Source organism: Mustela putorius, unplaced genomic scaffold (assembly GCF_011764305.1).
Source record: "Mustela putorius furo isolate JIRA1106 unplaced genomic scaffold, ASM1176430v1.1 tig00003834_pilon_pilon_pilon, whole genome shotgun sequence".
Taxonomy (NCBI): domain Eukaryota; kingdom Metazoa; phylum Chordata; class Mammalia; order Carnivora; family Mustelidae; genus Mustela; species Mustela putorius.
In genome coordinates, this window is record NW_025421987.1 from 99,481,302 (window position 1) to 99,499,302 (window position 18,001).

Genomic DNA, 18,001 nt, shown 5'->3' on the forward strand with positions numbered 1-18,001 from the left:
AAGATTTAATCAATTTATGACAGAGAGAGAGAGCAAGCATGAGCAGAGGAAGGAACAGAAGGAGAAAAACAAGAGGACACAGAGCTCAATGCGGGGCCTGATGTGGGGCAAATCTCATGACCCTGAGATCATGACCTAAGCTGAAACCAAGAATCTGTCACTCAACCAATTGAACCACCTACGTGCCCCAATCTTTTCACTTTCTCAACAATATCCTTTGAAGAACAAGTTTTCAATTTTGATGAAATCCAATATATCTATTTTTCCTTTGTTGCTTTTGATTTTTATATCATAAAGAGGAAGGTCAAGGCTTTTTAAGATTTATTTATTTATTTTAGAGAGAGAGAGAGAGAAAGAGAGGGGAGGGGCAGGGGGAGAGGGAGAGAGAGAATCCTAAGCAGATTCCAAGCCAAGCGTGAAACCCACTTAGCACTTGATTCCAGGATCCCAAAATCACAACCTGAGCCAAAGCCAAGAGACTGATGCTCAACTGACTGAGCTACCCAGGTGTCTTGGTCAAGGCTTATTTTTAATAAAAAATACTTTTCAAAAGTATTTGAATTGTGTATAGGAATTGTGTATAGGAATTGTGTATAGGAATTGTGTGACATAAAACATTTTTTTCTCCATACATTTTTTCACATATTTTATCATAAGCCTTCCACCTGTAATTTACCTAAAATTTTCTGCAAAATTTTACTTTAAGTTCCTACTATCTAGCCTATCAAGCCTTCAGAAATATACTAGAATTGAAAATGCTGGAAAAACCTTGCCAAAAATAAAAAAAAATCCCACACTAGCAAACCCTTGGTCCAAAACTTTAGTAACACATTGATTTTTTTAAATAATATAATCAAATCAGGAAAATACAGAAAGTAGAGAAAAGGGATAAAAGTGTCCTCACTCTGATCACCCTAGTAGCCCCATCATTATCATCTTTGTGTGCTTAGTTCTGGTACTTTTTTAAGCATATCTTTGAAGAATTGCAATCATATAGTATATATAAATTTGTGTTCTGCTGTTAAATTTAGCATGCCATAAGATTCTTTCCATGTTTCTCCCTAGTTTTCATAACTAGCATTTTTACCAGCTGTAGAATATGCCAAATGAATGTACTATAGTTTACATAACTATTCTTTTATTAAATACTTGGCATCTTTCCAGGAAAATCTCCCTCTTCTTGTTTTTGTTGTTGTTGTTTTTAAAGATTGTATGTATGGACACATTTATTTATTTATTTGACACAGAGAGAGAGAGAGATCACAAGTAGGCAGAGAGGCAGAAGAGAGAGAGAAGGGGGAAGCAGGCTCCCTGCTGAGCAGAGAGCCTGATTCGGGGCTCGATCCCAGAACTTTGGGATCATGACCAGAGCCGAAGGCAGAGGCTTAACCCACTGAGCCACCCAGGCACCTTTCCTTTTTTTTTTTTTTTTTTTTTAATCTATTACGAGTAATGCGTAGATCAATATTTTCTTTGCTTATAGTTTTTCCCCTGCTTAGGATTATTTCCTTGGGATACATTCCTAGAACTAGAACTGCTAAATTGAGAGTTATAATTTTGTGTATCTCTCAATATATATTGCCAGATTACTTTACAAAAGATTTGATTCACTTCAAAATGCTGTTGATGGTGATTAATGATCATGTTTTGGGTACCATCATTTAAAAAAATACTTCATAATTTAGGTGAAAATAAAAGCTCCTTTTTAAATTTATATTTCAGTTTTTTAGTACTTAAATTCAACATCCTCCATAGGTATGGCATTCTAGTTTTATTTCCTTTAATTATTATTGTGAGAAACATGGTCAAATCTGTCATATATTAAATATATAGCTATCTATAGCTATAGATATGTGAATTTGAATATATAGTTCCAGGGATCTATTACTTTCAAATTTTATTTCAACAGTAAATTTATGTTTATGACTTTGTCATAGAGATACAACTCCAGTAAATTTCTTCTGCACTTGCTGAACCAGGGTCCATACATAAGAAAAGTTTTGGGGGTTTTTTCCAAGGCAGAAAGAAAGGCAAGTGAGGTGAATAGATAGATTAATTTTAAAAATGCATTTAGATAAGGTATTATTATGACTTGATATTGCTCATATTAAAATTTTATAGCCAAGTTCCCATCATTTTGTAGACATCTTTCAGTATGTAATTATTTTAAATATAGCCTATTATTTTAATTATCTCTAATTAAAAGCACTTTCACATATCAATGTGTATTCTATTAAAAAGGAACTCTGAATTCTTTCCATTTTATTATACAGTCCCCTATTTCTCTCTTTAAAGTAATTTTATATGTAGGCAGTAAGTCCCAGGGAATTCCTTTAGATAAGCTATGAATTTTAAAACTAATCCACATTTTTATTTTATTGTGCTACAAAAATAGTGTTAAAGGACTTTTCACCAAGTGTTTTTGTACCTTCACTAAGTACTTTTCTTTTATCTGATTATTCACATGCTGCTTTCAATGAATACTAACTACTTCTATTTGGGATTTTATTTCACAGTGAGAAGGTAGATTCACCATGTCCTAATTATTATTATTATTCCATCACCCAGGTAAGAGACTTAAGAGACCACAAGAATGTGTCCTGTTATTTGTAGTTATGATTCCAATCATCACCATTGGAATTAATACACAATTAGGTCCAGTCATGAATATCCCGACTCAGATGCCTCTTCTGAAAAACTGAAGTTAAGGCTTTGCCGGCAATTTCAAAATGTAATTTTTGTTCAAAGCCTTTTAAAAGACCCCATCAGAAGTTTACAAAATAATATCCATTTACTTACCACCTAGCTTTGGGTTTTTCCAAAATTTAGGAAGCTCCAAGGGTGGGCATTTATTTGAGTCAAATGAAGGAAAGTTCAACTTACTTCATTTGAAAGTCTTTGCTCCAATTCTTTTTCTCCATTATTATGTTTGTCCCTCCCTGTAGTTGGCTTCTTCTTTCTTTCCTTATTACTATTTTATTGTAATCTCATTAAGGTCTGCATTCCCAGGTTACTCCCTCCTTCTGGGTGCCCTTCTTTTTGTCATCTCCTGCCCTTTCTTTGAAAACCACCAAATATCTAGCTGTATTTCTAGTTAAGGGGACTTCATTTTTATTTTTTTTAATAATTTATGTGTTTTTTTCTTACTATTTCTTAAGACATTTTCTTAGTATTTGTCTTAATTTTTGTAGGTCATCAAAGTAATTCATGCCTATTACAACAACTTCAAAAACACAAAAAAGTAAGAAATGAAAACTTCCTGTTATTCCAACTTCCAAGGATAACCACTATTAATTTATTGCTGTATTTTCTTCAAGTTTTCTTTTTTTTTTTTTTAGATTTTATGTACTTATTTGACAGAGAGACACAGTGAGAGAGGGAACACAAGCACGGGGAAGAGGGAGAGGGAGATGGAGAAGAAGGCTTCCTGCTGAGCAAGGAGCCTCACGCGGGACTTGATCCCAGGACCCCCGGACCATGACCTGAGCGGAAGGCAGATGCCCAATGACTGAGCCAAACAGGTGCCCAAGTCTTTTTTTTTTTTTTTTTAATAAACTAAAAAACAGAACAAAACACAACTGAACAAATCAGGATCAGGATCTTATTAGACACATTTTTTTTTTTAAGATTTTTAAAATTTATGTGAGAGAGAGAACGAGAGAGAGCATACAAGCACATGAGTTGCGGAGAGGGGCAGAGGGAGGCTTCCCACTGAGCAGGGAGTCTAATGCGGGACTCGATCCCAGGACCCCGAGAACTCTTAATCAACTGAGCCACCCGAGTGCCCCTTTATTAAATACATTAGATTTTTAAATTTACCTTTTCTTACTTCACATTTCATCATGAGCACCTTGCCTTTAATTTATCTAAAATTTGTAATACCTCATTGAAAAGAAATTGGAATAGCTAGGAAAGCAGGATAAAGGAAATGAAAATCACCCAAAGTTTTATCATCCAGAGATAATCACTTTTAATATTTTGACCTATTTATTTCTGGTCTTCTTTCCTATGTGTATTCCTGTGCATATTATTATAAAAACTAGATTGTTGGGGTCCGTTATCAAAGGAACAAGACTGATACAAATTGAAAGTAAGGCAAGGCTTTATTTCTATGCCAAGCATCAGAAGTCAGACTGACCCGCCAGGGCCGCCTCCGAAGAGGGCGACCCCGTCCAGGTCTCACAGGCTGGTTTTATAGGGCATAACAGCAGACCCAAGTTACGTGGCTTCTATTGTTAAGGCGTCTACTCCCAGAATTGACACCCAGAACCAATACCAGGAACTACTGGGGCGTTTATCCCTGGAATGAAGTCTTTAGATGTAAACAACAATATGGCTACCCAGGTAATATGGAGTTGCTCTGGCTAAGCAGGCCCTAATAGTTAAACAGGTTTTAACATTAAATTGGCCCTAACATAGATAATACTCTAAATATAGTTTGTAATACTCTAAATATAGTTTGTAGAATATTGAATTCTGTATGAAAATTTCCAAAATACTCTACAAACATGCATCAGGCACTTATCACATGCTGCGTGTTGGGGCAATATGGGAAAGTAGACAGAAAATGTCTTTGCCTTCCCAGACTTTACATTCTAGTGAGGAAGAAAGACAATAAGCAAACAAATAATAATAGACATGACATTCCAAGAGACATGTGCTAGGGAAATAAAGGAAAGCAAGGTAAGGGGTGGAGGTGACGGGGAAGGGAGCTGGTCCCTTTGCATGGGGAGGTGAGAGAGGAAGTTTCCCTGGGAGATGACAGTTGAGCAGATCCCAGAAAGAAAGAAAGAAAGAAAGAAAGAAGTATTATTTTTCTGGAATTGGTGTTATTTCTGGTATATTTCAGGTTAAGTGTTTCACTTGTGATTTCTTTTCATCCTGAATAAATATTTGCCTTTGTCCCTAATTTTGTATTCTTTTCCTTAAAGAGGGTCCCTAAACTGTATAGGCTTCAGTCCCCACCCATGGTGAACTCAGGACTTGAGGCACTCTCTGTAAGGGAGGCTGAGAGATGTACCTCTTAACAATGGTTTTGGGCATCCATCCTTCATCTGTCAGTGGTGTGGTCACTGGCTTGGTGGACCAGACGCCCAGCCCGGCAGGGGAAGAGCCCGGAAGCAGATTTATATCATAGAACCCCGGGCAGGTTTAGGATTAGGGGGCCCCAAGTACACCCAAAAGTGAGGCTGCAAACAAGAGGACAAGTGGGATACACGCAGATCTAAAGGTGTACTCCCAGGTTCCACTCTCCCTGGTGCAGTGGAACAGCCCCCAGCCCACCCTGGCTGATGCAACCTGGTTTACTTCGTCCATCCTCTGAGTTACTGCTATCAGCAATTTACCTTCCTCGGACATCTCTTTTCTTTCCCAGCATGTCAAAGACTTCTGAAACCCCGTCTGCTTGCATTCAGATAAGCCCCCCATGCTTTCACGTGTTAGTTTATTTCTTGATAGAAGAGTTTTGAAACCCAGACCAATTTCTTTCCATGCAGAAAGTGGAAGGTTTGAAAGCAGTCAGATGATGACAGGAATTAAAGTCTTAGTCTGCTGAGGCTTTAACATCCTGTTAGAGGAGACATTTGTTTGGCAGACTCCCAGCCTTGTTGCCAGGCTGATCACCCAGTGATGTGGCCGCATTTGAAGTGTCATGTTCTGCCTGTCCTGCTCCCTCGCTAGTCTGCACAGATACAGTGGTGCTGTTACCGTCACTTGCTCGGCTGCCTTTGAGTCGTGGAGCCAAGATATTTTAGCTGCATGGACCCTGCATTGCATTGATAACGTGGACAGATTTACATATATCACTTCATACTGAATGTTTTTTAGAAATAAATTTTAGGAGACTTAAAGGTAGCGGTAGATCACAAGCAACTTAATTACTTAATCATAATGAAAACTTTCCAACTTTGAAGAATAGCATTGGAAAAACGTCCTTCCCTTCATTTTTTCCAAATTCCCCTAGCATTGCTTCCATATGTGTACGTAAGCTCAGCGGTGCACCCCGGTGAGGCCTGCAGGACTCAACCAACCAGTTCTGAACTTCAGCTGCACATTAGAACAACCTGGAGATCTTTCAACACGTGTCAATGCCAGGGACCCATTCCCAGAGATTCTGATTCGGTGGTTTTGGGGTGGGACCCTGATAGTTTTTCAAGGTCCCCAAGTGGTTAATCATGGAGCCAGGATTGGGCACCACTGCACCTGGGGGGAAAAATGGGCAAGAATGTCAATCTATCCTTTTCCCAAGGAGTGAAGAGGCAGAAAATTCTGGTGATTGCAGGAAACTCACCCCTTGGGGTTACTGATTTCCAATGACAAAATGCTGATGGCATCTCTTCCTTCCTTTTCCTCATTGTGGGGGACTTGGAGCTTGAGGGGGGAAGGCATCTGGGACCCATGGGGCATAGTCCTCAGCTCAGTCTGTGGAGTGCTCTCATGGAAAGAATGCCTTTCCTCTAAGCTGAAATACTTGGAGCAGGAGATGTGGCTGGAGAGGATGAAGACATTCCTGGAAATGTTTTCTGACTTTACAATCAGAAGTGATCTCAGTGAAAAGAAAAGGAACACAAGGGGAAGAATCCAGTGGGGGTTGCACTGGGAGGCTGGCTTATATCAGAAAGCAACAGGGAATAAGGAGGGCATATAAGGAGAGCCAGAGGGGGTTCCTGGGAAGCCCAGTGGACTGAGGCTTGCAACAAGGAGCTACGGACAAGACAAAAGGGCTGCTGTAATGAAGTCAAAAGTGAGGGGTTAGGGGAAGGAGACCTGGGCTCACTGCTCAGAACCAACCGCCTCATGTTGATGGACCAGGTAAAAGAGTGAACCCTACAATGATTATTTCTGTTTACTCCATCAAAAAGAACCATTACTGTACTGAAAAGTATAGGATGATCTTGGATGATAAGGAACTGAGATCCAAGACAAAAAGTTTAACTGAAAAAAATGTGCAAAAACAGCCAGGGAAATTCTGAAAATAAAAAAGTAATTAGAATGGGATATTATTTTATTTTATTTTTTAAAGATTTTATTTATTTATTTGTCAGAGAGATAGAGAGAGTACAGACAGGCAGAGTGGCAGAGGGAGAAGCAGGCTCCCTGTGGAGCAAGGAACCCAATGTGGGACTCAATCCCAGGGTGCTGGGATCATGACCTGAGCTGAAAGCAGCCACTTAACCGACCGAGTGACCCAGGCATCCCTAGAATGGGACTTAAAAAACAAACGAAATGAAAATGGACAAAGTAATGGAACAGGGCATGATGGATGGCATCCAAATAGATTTTGAAATTTACAATGAGGTGAAGTGGCATTTCAGTGGGGACAAGACAAACTCTTCAAAATGGTGTTGGGGGCAAGTGGCTAGCCATTTTGAAAAAAACTGAAATTGAAATGAATTTGAGATGTACTTTAAAATACCAGGAAGAACACAAATGAATTTATACAGTTGACCCCTGAACAACACAGGTTTGACCTGTGCAAATCCACTTCAAGGTGGACTTTTTTGACACAGTACAGTACTATAAATGTGTTTTCTCTTCCTTATGATTTTTATTTTATTTTTTTTTAAAGATTTTATTTATTTATCAGAGAGAGAGAGGGGGAGAGAGCAAGCACAGGCAGACAGAATGGCAGGCAGAGGCAGAGGGAGAAGCAGGCTCCCCGCCGAGCAAGGAGCCCGATGTGGGACTCGATCCCAGGACGCTGGGATCATGACCTGAGCCGAAGGCAGCTGCTTAACCAACTGAGCCACCCAGGCGTCCCTCTTCCTTATGATTTTTAAATGACACTTTTTCTCTAGCTTTATTATAGGAATACAGTATATAATGTATATAACCTACCAGGTATTTGTTAGTTGACTTTATATGTTTTCAGTAAAGCTTCCGGTCAACAGTAGGCTATTAGCAGTTAAGTTTTGGGGGAGGAAAAAGTTATATGTAATGTTTTGGTTGCATGGGGAAGTTGGTGCCTCTAATCCCCACGTTACTCAAGGGTCAAATGTAATGTGATCTTGGTGGAAAAGAATTTTCTGGATCTGTGTATCTACATATGCATACATATACATACACATATACGTGTACACACATACATACACACACATAAAAAGCATACTGTATGTTTGTGAGCCTCAAAAAGAAAACAAAACAATTCTTGGCCAGATACACATCAAACTTGACAGCAATTATTTCTGGGACATGAAACTGGAGGACACTAAAGACAGTTTCTCAGGCAATTATCATATGATTTCATTGATATGATGAATTTGAGAAATAAGACAGAGGATCATAGGGGAAGGGAAGGAAAAATGAAACAAGATGAAACCAGAGAGGGAGACAAAGCATAAGAGACTCTTAATCTTAGGAAACAAAGTAAGGATTGCTGGAGGGTAGGGCGGTGTGAGGGATGGGGTGGCTGGGTGGTGGACACCAGGGAGGGTCTGTACTATGGTTAGTGCTGTGTATTGTGTAAGACTGATGATTCACAGGCCTGTACCCCGAAACAAATAATACATTATATGTTAAATTAAAAAGTATTTACTGATAGTGCTATTAGATTTGAATAACCTATAAATCATAAAAAAATAAAAACATTTCTCTCCCTCTCTCTCTCTATATATACAATTACATATATGTATATAATTTGATTAACTTAGTGTACATAAATATTATATATTTCTATATATAAATATACATATATGTATACATACATATCGAAAAATATATGCACACTAAGTTAATAACTAAATACATATTTTGTGTATAATATAACTATATTATATATTTCATATATATTTAAGTATTAGGTGTTAGTTGATTTTGTTTTGCAGAGAAGATATATAAAACAAAGACAGATTTGTAAGAAATCAACTTTGGTTGAGAGTTTGAAGAAAAGCACTTGCTTGCTCTAAGTATAATTTCAAATTGTTTGGCCCGGAAGGATCTCTCCACTGGGGTCTGAAAGAATGTGAGACTGGTGACGTCTCGGTTCAGGAAGGGGAAGTGGCACTGAGCAGCATTGTGCTGGTTAGTTCAGCAATCACTAGTGGGTGTTGGAAAGGAGGCAACTGAAAGTTCTGTTGGTTATGGGGGAGAGAAAGGGCCCCTGAGTTGCATGCGAGCTCTGCCACCCACTTAGACAAGTTGCTTAACCTCATCTGGCCTCCCAGAGCCTCTGCCTCTCCATCACAACACCATGGAGGGGTATAAGCCCTGGACAAAACGGGGCTGCTAAAGATGCTTCCAAGCGGCAGGGGTTGTGCACAGGTGAAGGCTTATTATTCTTTCACGGGGTTATTAGATTGAGCACAGAAATGTGGTAGCCAAAATACCCAGACCTGAACAAAATATCTGACGTCACTTTTCACTGTATTTTTCAGGAAAGGCTGGAAGATAGGAGCTGGTGGCTGGGACACCTGACTGGGTTAGGAACTTGGGGATGACTCTTGCCTACGGATGCGGAACTAATGGATTGAAAGAAAGTTTCTATTGGCCTGTGACAAAGTTCCAGGCTATCCTCTGTCTTTCATATTTTAATTCTTATCAAATTTGCAAGTGACATGAAGTTAAAGATAGAAAGCTTGTCAGAGACAAAAAGAGAATCTAAAGCATCCTGGTAGGCTAAAACAAAGATGGATTTTTGAGATAAATGTAACTAGAATAATTTTGTCTTACAATTATATCAAAAATATAATTTGCAAAGATCTTGAAAAATTCTAATTCCCAGAACTAGCCAGAGTTAAAAAAACAACAACCACCACCCCAGGTAATCTCATATACTCTTGGTAAGAATATAAATAGGCACACCACGGAAAGAAAATTCACAGTATATATCAGAGGTGTTAAAAATAAGTATATTCTTTGACCCAAAAAGTCACATCTGAAAATGTGTAAAATAACAAAACCAGAGATGTCCATCCCAGCATTATGTATGACAGAGAATAACTATAAATAACATATACATCTGATGACACAGATTTGTAAGGAAAGGATGGTATTTACATAGGCTGAAATGATACATAGTGGCAGTTCTCAACTGGGGGGTGATTTTGGCCAAGTCTGGAGTCTCTTGGTTATCACCACCTGTTGGGAAGGGGAGTGCTACTGGCATTTAGGGGAAAGAGGCCAGAGATACCGCTAAGAATTCTCCAATGCACATGAAAGCTCCCCACAACAAAGAATTATGTTCCAAAATGTCAATACTGCCAAGAAATAATGTTGAGACCCTCTACTATACAGTCTTTAAAAATTGCGGAAGAATACCTAAGGATACAGAAAAATTTCTACATACTCTGTAAAATGATTTTCAAGTCATGAAATACTAAGAGATTTCATTTGTATGTGATTAAAAAAAAATTGGAAGACGGGGTGCCTGGGTGGCTCGGTCAGTTGAGCATCCTACTCCTGATTTCCACTTGGGTTGTGATCTTGGTGTCGTGGGATCCAGCCCCGTGTGGGGCTGTGCTAGGAGCTGAGTCTGTATGTCCCTCTTCCTCTGCCCCTCCCCCAACCTGTGCGCGTGCGTTCTCTCTCTCTCAAATAAACAAACGAATAAAATCTTTATTAAAAAATTAAAAGTTAGTACACCAACCTATTGAATAACTGATGAGTAGCAAGGCTATGAGTGATTTAAGTTTTCTTTTGCATGCTTTTCTGCATTTTTCCAAGTTTCTTACAACACATGTGTTACCTTGAAGATTAGCGAAGAAAACAATTTAATGAAAATGAACTATCAAGGGTTGGTCTTTCTGTAAACAGTACAAAAAGTTTTGATGGCTTTTGTTGAGAGCAAGCTGGTAAGCTTGGACTAGATCAGCCAAGGTACATCTTATAGCATTTGGAATGAGGGATTCATGGTCTTTTCCCACTATGCTGGTCAGTTCTCAGCTGGACTCTTGTGCTCAGTACTGGGCACTACATTTTATCAGAAATGTAGGAGTTGTGTATTTACACAGTGCTTATTTATGCAGAAAAAATTGGAAGTGGGTGTGTTTTCCTACTAATTGATTTAGTAGAAGTCGTGATCTCTGTCTGATCCAATAAACTGAAAATTCTCTTCAGGTAGCTATAGGATGACTCCCTAGGTAAATGCCCAGTCTTTTTTTTTTTTTTCTTTTTTTAAAGATTTTATTTATTTATTTGACAGACAGAGATCACAAGTAGGCAGAGAGGCAGGCAGAGAGAGAGGGGAGGAAGCAGGCTCCCTGCCGAGCAGAGAGCCTGATGCGGGACTTGATCCCAGGACCCTGAGATCACGACCTGAGCCGAAGGCAGCGGCTTAACCCACTGAGCCACCCAGGCGCCCCGTAAATGCCCAGTCTTTCAGAGGCGCCTTCTCCTACAAGGTGCAGACAAACTTTCACTTTACCCTTGAGACAGCCAAGTAGGGACTTAGACCCACAGCGGGTCCTGCAGATCCTTGCATGCCCTAGTAGTCAACACTGCACCTGGAGTGGTAGTTGCTGAGGGCCAACTGGCCCTGCTCTGGGGTACTCTGGGGTTCATTAGTCGTCTTTCCTTCTCTAGTCCTGGCTGGGCACCACCTCATACCTGCTGGTGGCGTGCTCCCCTAACCCCAGAGGCTGGCCTGTGATGTCACTGAGGGGACATCCTCTAGCCAACTCAGCCAGACTCTGCCAATTTCTGCAGTCTTCTGTGGGAGCACAGGGGAACTCTGGGTCCTGGCCACACAGGACGCATAGCTGCCTAGAGACAGTTAAACTCAGGCCCTCCCTGTTAAACTGGGTTGCCGAGTTTATGTATTGAGGGCAGGCTTTTTTTTTTTTTCCATGTGTAATTTCTCTGTGTGTGGCTTTGGGGGGAAGAGGGCGGGTAAGAGAAGCACTTTTTACTTTGATGTAATTTCAAACGTATAAAAAGTCATATATACCCTTTGCCTAAGATTCACCAGTTATTTATATTTTGTGTCTTTGGCTTTATCTTTCTCTGTGTTTGTATATACGTATGTATGTATGTGTACACAGACACATTTCTGTACATATACACACACACATATATACATATATACTTTTTTCCTGAATCACCGGAAAGGAAAAAATCCCAGAAAAAGTTTTGATATAGACAAGATTCTCTAAAATTTATACGGAAGGGGCGCCTGGTTGGATCAGTCAGTTAGGCGTCTGACTCTAGGTTTTGGTTCAGTTCAGGATCTCATGGATTGTGGGATGGAGCCCCATGAGGGGCTCCACGCTCAGCGGGGAGTCTGCTTGAAGATTTGCTCCCTCTGCCCCTCCCTCCATGCATGCTTACTATCTTAAAATAGATACAAAAATATTAAAAATAAAATAAATAAATTTTATGTGGAAAAAGAACTGCAACAGCTAAAACAATTTTGAAAAAGGGAGAAATCAGTCTACTTGATATTGAGACTTACTATATAACAAGTACATTATATAAGCATAATCTTATATATTATAAATATCATATATGATATATGCTATATATCATATATAATCAACAGAGAATTCAGAAGTAGACTTCTGTAAGTACAGCCAACTGTTTTCTGACAAAGTTGCCAAAGCAACGTAGTAGAGGATAGTCTACAAAAACTGGTGCTGAAATAATTGGACACCACAGACCTAATCTAAGTCTCATACCTTGTACAGAAATTAACTCAGAATGGATCATATATTTAAATGTAAAACTTGAGAAAAAAACATAGAAGGAAAACTTTAGGAGCTAGGGCTTGGTGATGAGTTCTTAGATATGACACCAAAAACATGATCCACAAAATAAATTAATTTTGTTAAAATTAAAAACTTTTGCTCTCTGAAAGACACCGTTAAGATTAAAAACATGGGGCGCCTGTGTGGCTCAGTGGGTTAAAGCCTCTGCCTTCGGCTCAGGTTGTGATCCCAGGGTCCTGGGATTGAGCCCTGTATCGGGCTCTCTGCTCAGTGGGGAGTCTGCTTCCTCCTCTCTCTCTGCCTGCTTCTCTGCCTACTCGTGATCTCTGTCTGTCAAATAAATAAATAAAATCTTAAAAAAAAAAAGATTAAAAAACACACTACAGATAAAATATTTACAAGCCACATACCTGGCAAAGGATTAGTATCTAGAATATATAAAGAACTTCCAAATTCAACAGTAAAAAAATAACAGTCCAATTAGAAAATGGGCAAAAGACAAGAGGCATCTCACTGAAGAGGATATACAGATGGCAAATAAGCACATTAAAAAATAGTCAACATTGCTAATCATTAGGGAAATGTACAATGAGACCATGATATATTACTAATACCTATTAGAACAGCTAAAAATTTTTTAAATGACAAATGTTGGGCAGGATATGGAGAAATTGTATCGCTCATACATTGTTGGTAAGAAAGTAAATGGTACAATCACTCTGGAAATTTTGGCAATTTCTTTAAAAGCTAAACATACCCTTAACATATGACCCAGCCATCATATTCCTGATATTTATCCCAGAGAGATGAAAATTTACCTCTAGACAAAAGGCAGCTTCATTTGTAATGGTCCCAAACTGGGAACAACAAAAATGTTCCCTATTGGGTAAATAGTTAAACTGTGGTACATCCCTCCGTACCATGGAATACTGCTCAGCAATAAAAAGAAACAAGATACTGATACAATCTAGATGGATCTCGAGGACCTTATGCAGAGTGAAAAAAGTCCATCTTAATAGATTACTTATTGTTGGATTCCATTTATATCACATTCCCCAAAGGAGCAAAGGCTAGAGATGGAAAACAAGTTAGTGGTTGCCAATGTTTGTGAGGAGGAGGGGAGAACAGGAGTAAACATAAAGGAGCGCAGCAAAAATCTCTACAGTGGTGGACAGTTTTGCATTTTGATTGCAGTGTTGGTTTTACAAATTACACACATGATTAATGGCACAGACATGTGGAATTTCAAGGGACCCTGAACAGCTAAAATCGCCTTGAAAAAGAATGGAGTTGGAGGAATTTCCCTCCCTAATTTCAAAGCTTACTACAAATCTACAGTAACCCAAACTGGTACTGGCGTAAAGACAGACGTCTAGAAAAATGCAATAGAATAGGAAGCCCAGAAATAAAACTTCACATATATGGTCTAATGATTTTTGACGAGGGTGCCAAGATTCGATTCGGAAATGATGGTCTTTTCTACACATGGTGGTGGGGAAAATGGATAGCCATATGTGAAACAATGAAGCTGGTCCCTTACTTTACATTTAACTCAAAATGAATCAAGGTCCTAAACATGAGACCTAAAACTATAAAACTCTTAGAGGGAAACATAGGAGAAAAGTTTTGGACACTGGATTTGGTAATGATTTCTTGGATACTAAACAAAAGCACAGACAACAAAAGAAAAAATAGATAAACTGGACTTTATCAAAATTAAAAACTTGTGTGCATCAAAGGGCATTATTAAGAAAGTGAAAAGGTGACCCACAGAATGGCCGAAGATATTTGCATATCAGATCAGATAAGGGATTCATACCTAGAAAATATATAGAACTTCTGTAAGACAGCAATGATAAAAAAATAAACAACACATGTGGCAAATGGGCAAAATACGTTTTTCCAAAGAAGATCTATAAATGGCCAAAAAGTACTGAAAATATGCTCAACAGGGAAATGCGAATCAAAACCATAATAAGATGCTACACACACACACACACACACTCTCTCTCTCTCTCTCTCTCTCTCTCTCTCTCTCTCACACACACACACACACACACACACACACACACGTATCACTTCTTAAACCCAGATCATCACCTCCTTAAGTTTCTGGAAGCCAAGCACTTCTAGAAAGGGAGGTAGTAGTATGGAGAAGATGAGAAGTGCTGGGGGGCCAGCTCTGAAAGCTCCAGTTAGGCAGTGATGGGGAATCACTGGTGTGGGCGAGAAGCATGGGGGATGCAGAGGAAGGCGGGAAGCTAAGGCAAACCAGCGGGGAGGGGAAACAGAAGCAGCAACCCAAAGGATAGAAATTGAGGCGAAGGTTATGTCAAAGCCCAGAAAGAAGATTGGGAATCAGTTCTCCCCTAAGCCACAGACACTTCCGGCAGAGAAATCTGCCTGCAAATGCAGGGTCCGGGGGAACCAAGGCGGGTGAGATGACAGCAGGTCCTCGAGGAGTAGGGAGGGGTCTGCACTGAAGATCAATGAACTTCACATGGAACAAGCGTGGGCATGAGGAACGGGACTAACTAGATGCCCCAGTACTGACACCGTCTGCGCAGAGCTCCCGAACGGGGGAATGGAGGTGAAGGGTGGGAGAGAGGGTATAGATGAGGGTGGGGTGGGGAGTGGAGGTAGGGTGCACTGTCCATAGAGGCCACTGCATGGAGCTGGGGTGAACTTGCTCAGGTCATGCCCAAAGTCATGGTAATCACTAGACATTCTGACAATGCCTTATAAGGATCAAATCCTGCAGAAGAGGATGCCATTTCCCAGTGCTTTCAAGCCCACACCAAGAAGCCAGGCCAGGCAAGCCTGACCTTGAGGCTCAGAATAGACAAAAAGAAAGCCCCACACCTTGAAGGTGAGCACCAGTTGTCCTCAGTCAGGAAGTGGTTTTTGTCAGGTATTGTTCTAAAGATGCAGTTAAAAACATTTTTTTTTTTTTTTTGAACACACAAGCAAATACATTCCTCCCACAAAGCCTCCAAGTCAGCATTAGGGAAAAAGCATGTCTGCGCACACAAATGCTTTCGGGAGCCCCTTGTAGGAATGGGTGCACACTACACAGCGTCAGGATTACGTGCCTCCTTGTATGGCCGCCTCCAGTACCCAGCAGGAGCGCAGGACGTGTGTTTAAATGCATGCTTCTTTCTTTCATGCCCATTCACCTGAGGCAAGACCAGGGCCACTGCTGAGAAAGTGCGTGCTTAGGAGAAAAGAAGCAAGGCTGAAGCGGCAGGGGGTGGACTGCGGAGCTGGGAACCTCCAATTTCACCTGACAGAGCCGTGGCACCTGTCAGCACAGCCATGAGGAGCTCTGCGGCTCTGTGCTCTTGGTCCCTTCTCAGCAGAAGGTCCCTTCTTAGCAGGAAGGCCGGAGGCCACTGGGAGGAAACCAGGCTAGGAAACAGGGCTGTTCCTGAAAGCCAAGTTGCCAACAGAAACACGCAAGTGAGAAGCAAAGCACTACAGCTTGGGCAACCCATCTTCTGAACGGCCCAAATCCAAGGCTTGGATGGCAGCTTATAAGTCAAGTCAAGGCAGAGGGAGCAGGAGCCATTCTACCCCCTGAGCAGACAAGACACAGGACAGGGTTCTCCAGCTCCAAGGGCTAGTGTTAAGTCACCCAGCGATGCAGGAAGCATGACTGGTGTAAAAGCCAGTTGGGAAAGAGATGGAATGGAGGAAGGAAGCAGAGTGAGACACTGGGGTAGACCAGGCGCCTGGGTGGCATCCCTCCACAGAGAACATGGGAGTAATGTCTGGAGGTTACTGTGGCAGGGTGAGGGGGCGCTGACCCAGCATCTGCATGCCTATGGAGAATATGCCACCCACGTCTGCCCCTTCCAGTGTGCAAAGCAAGCAGCGGCACAAAGACCCCTCTCCTACTCCATTCTTGGAAGCCCGTTTGAGCCTGGGCTTGACCACTACACTCAACTCTAGATTGGAGACTCAGCTTTTTTGTGAAGGGAGAGCAGGGAGGACTGGAGAGAGGAAAAGAGAAGACAAGAAATGGTTGAAGAAAGAGAAACATGTAAATGAAGTCCAGGAAGACACACCCAAGCTGAAACTGAAATGATCCAGAAAAAGCTAGTACTTCGTGACCGTTAGCTTCAGCAGCCCATTTTCTGATTATCTTAACATACTTCCTCCCCAAACCAGTCATTTCTAATGGGATATGCTGTGGTCCGATCTCCCTGTCTTGGTTTCCAATGGTTGAGAGGGGCAGTGTCCCACGCCATCCTCCTTCTGCCCACTCTGCCCTCACGTGCCTTTCCCCAGGCGGATGGGACGCTGGCGTGCAGCTAGCTCCCCACCTTCCAGGAGAGGACGTGGCACGAGGGACAGCACGAGTATCCACCTCTTCATCTCTGTTAGTACAGGCTCTGTGGAAACAACCCATACCACCAAACAATCGGTTTAATTTTATTTCAAAAATTGTACAAAATGGCCATAAGCGGCTATAAAAAATTTTGTCTTTTGAACACGTGGAAATTCAGAAAGAACAACAAAACAGGTATCATTCACAGTGTAATGGAAAAGCTTTCTCTGAGGCAGAAATTACAACTCTTCCTTCTTCTTCCCTAGTCTCTCATGGTCTCCTTCCCGGAGCGTTCGAATAAAAGTGGTAAACCCCAATTCCTGTAGGGAAGGGGAAGAGAAAGAGAAAAGAGCCTTTAACCCCTGAGGCAGATGTGCACCCTCTCCCCCTCTCCCCTTTCCCTGACCCTCCAGGTGCTCACTCCTCTGGACACAGAGAAGTGGCCAGTAGAGGCAGCTGGCCATGTCGGGAGGGCTTGCCTGGCTACAGAGGAGTCCTTGCCACTCCACCTCTGGAACCCACCCAGGCTCTGGGAGCCGGACTCCAGAACAATCTCTGGGGGCACTCTCCCAGCCAGACCCAGAGCCCTTGCCTTCCCAGCAGCACGCACATGGCTAACTTCTGTGGTGTCTGGGAAGTGTCCCTTTGCTGCCCTTCTCAGTGGCTATCTCCCTGCCCGACAGAAAGAGCTCAGAGCAGATGCCTCGCCCCAGCTTACCGTCCGATCGCTGTCATACTTCTCTGCAAACTTCCCATAGTGGTAGTAGTGAAATGTGGGGTAGGCCTTGACGGCTTCCTGCTGACACAGGTCCTGGTTCTTCTCTTTGACGCAGTCCACAGCAGCACAGGCAATCTGTGGGCCCGGAGAAAGGCTGGGTCAGTGCAGGCAGCCTCCTGTTTGAGACCCGAGGCCTGGACCCTCTGCATATGGACAGCACTTTAGGCCCACACCGTGTGCTTTCTCTGATTTCTCTCAATAGCGACGAAGAGCTGAACCAGAGCCTCCCCAGCTCAGAGCTCCACTGAGACCGCC

General features: G+C 41.5%; 1 protein-coding gene across 1 annotated transcript in view; it reads right to left on the reverse strand.

Annotated features, from left to right (window-relative positions):
• Positions 1-17,048: 17,048 nt before the first annotated feature.
• The window catches only part of PDIA5 (protein disulfide isomerase family A member 5), a 91,662-nt gene continuing 90,709 nt past the window's right edge, over positions 17,049-18,001 (reverse strand). Inside the window, exons 16-17 of the mRNA XM_004745444.2 lie at positions 17,687-17,821; positions 17,049-17,288 (exon numbers count right to left, since the gene is read on the reverse strand). Of these exons, the coding sequence (XP_004745501.1) occupies positions 17,208-17,288; positions 17,687-17,821 (216 nt within the window). The 3' untranslated portion in view covers positions 17,049-17,207. The remainder of the gene's footprint in view (positions 17,289-17,686; positions 17,822-18,001) is intronic.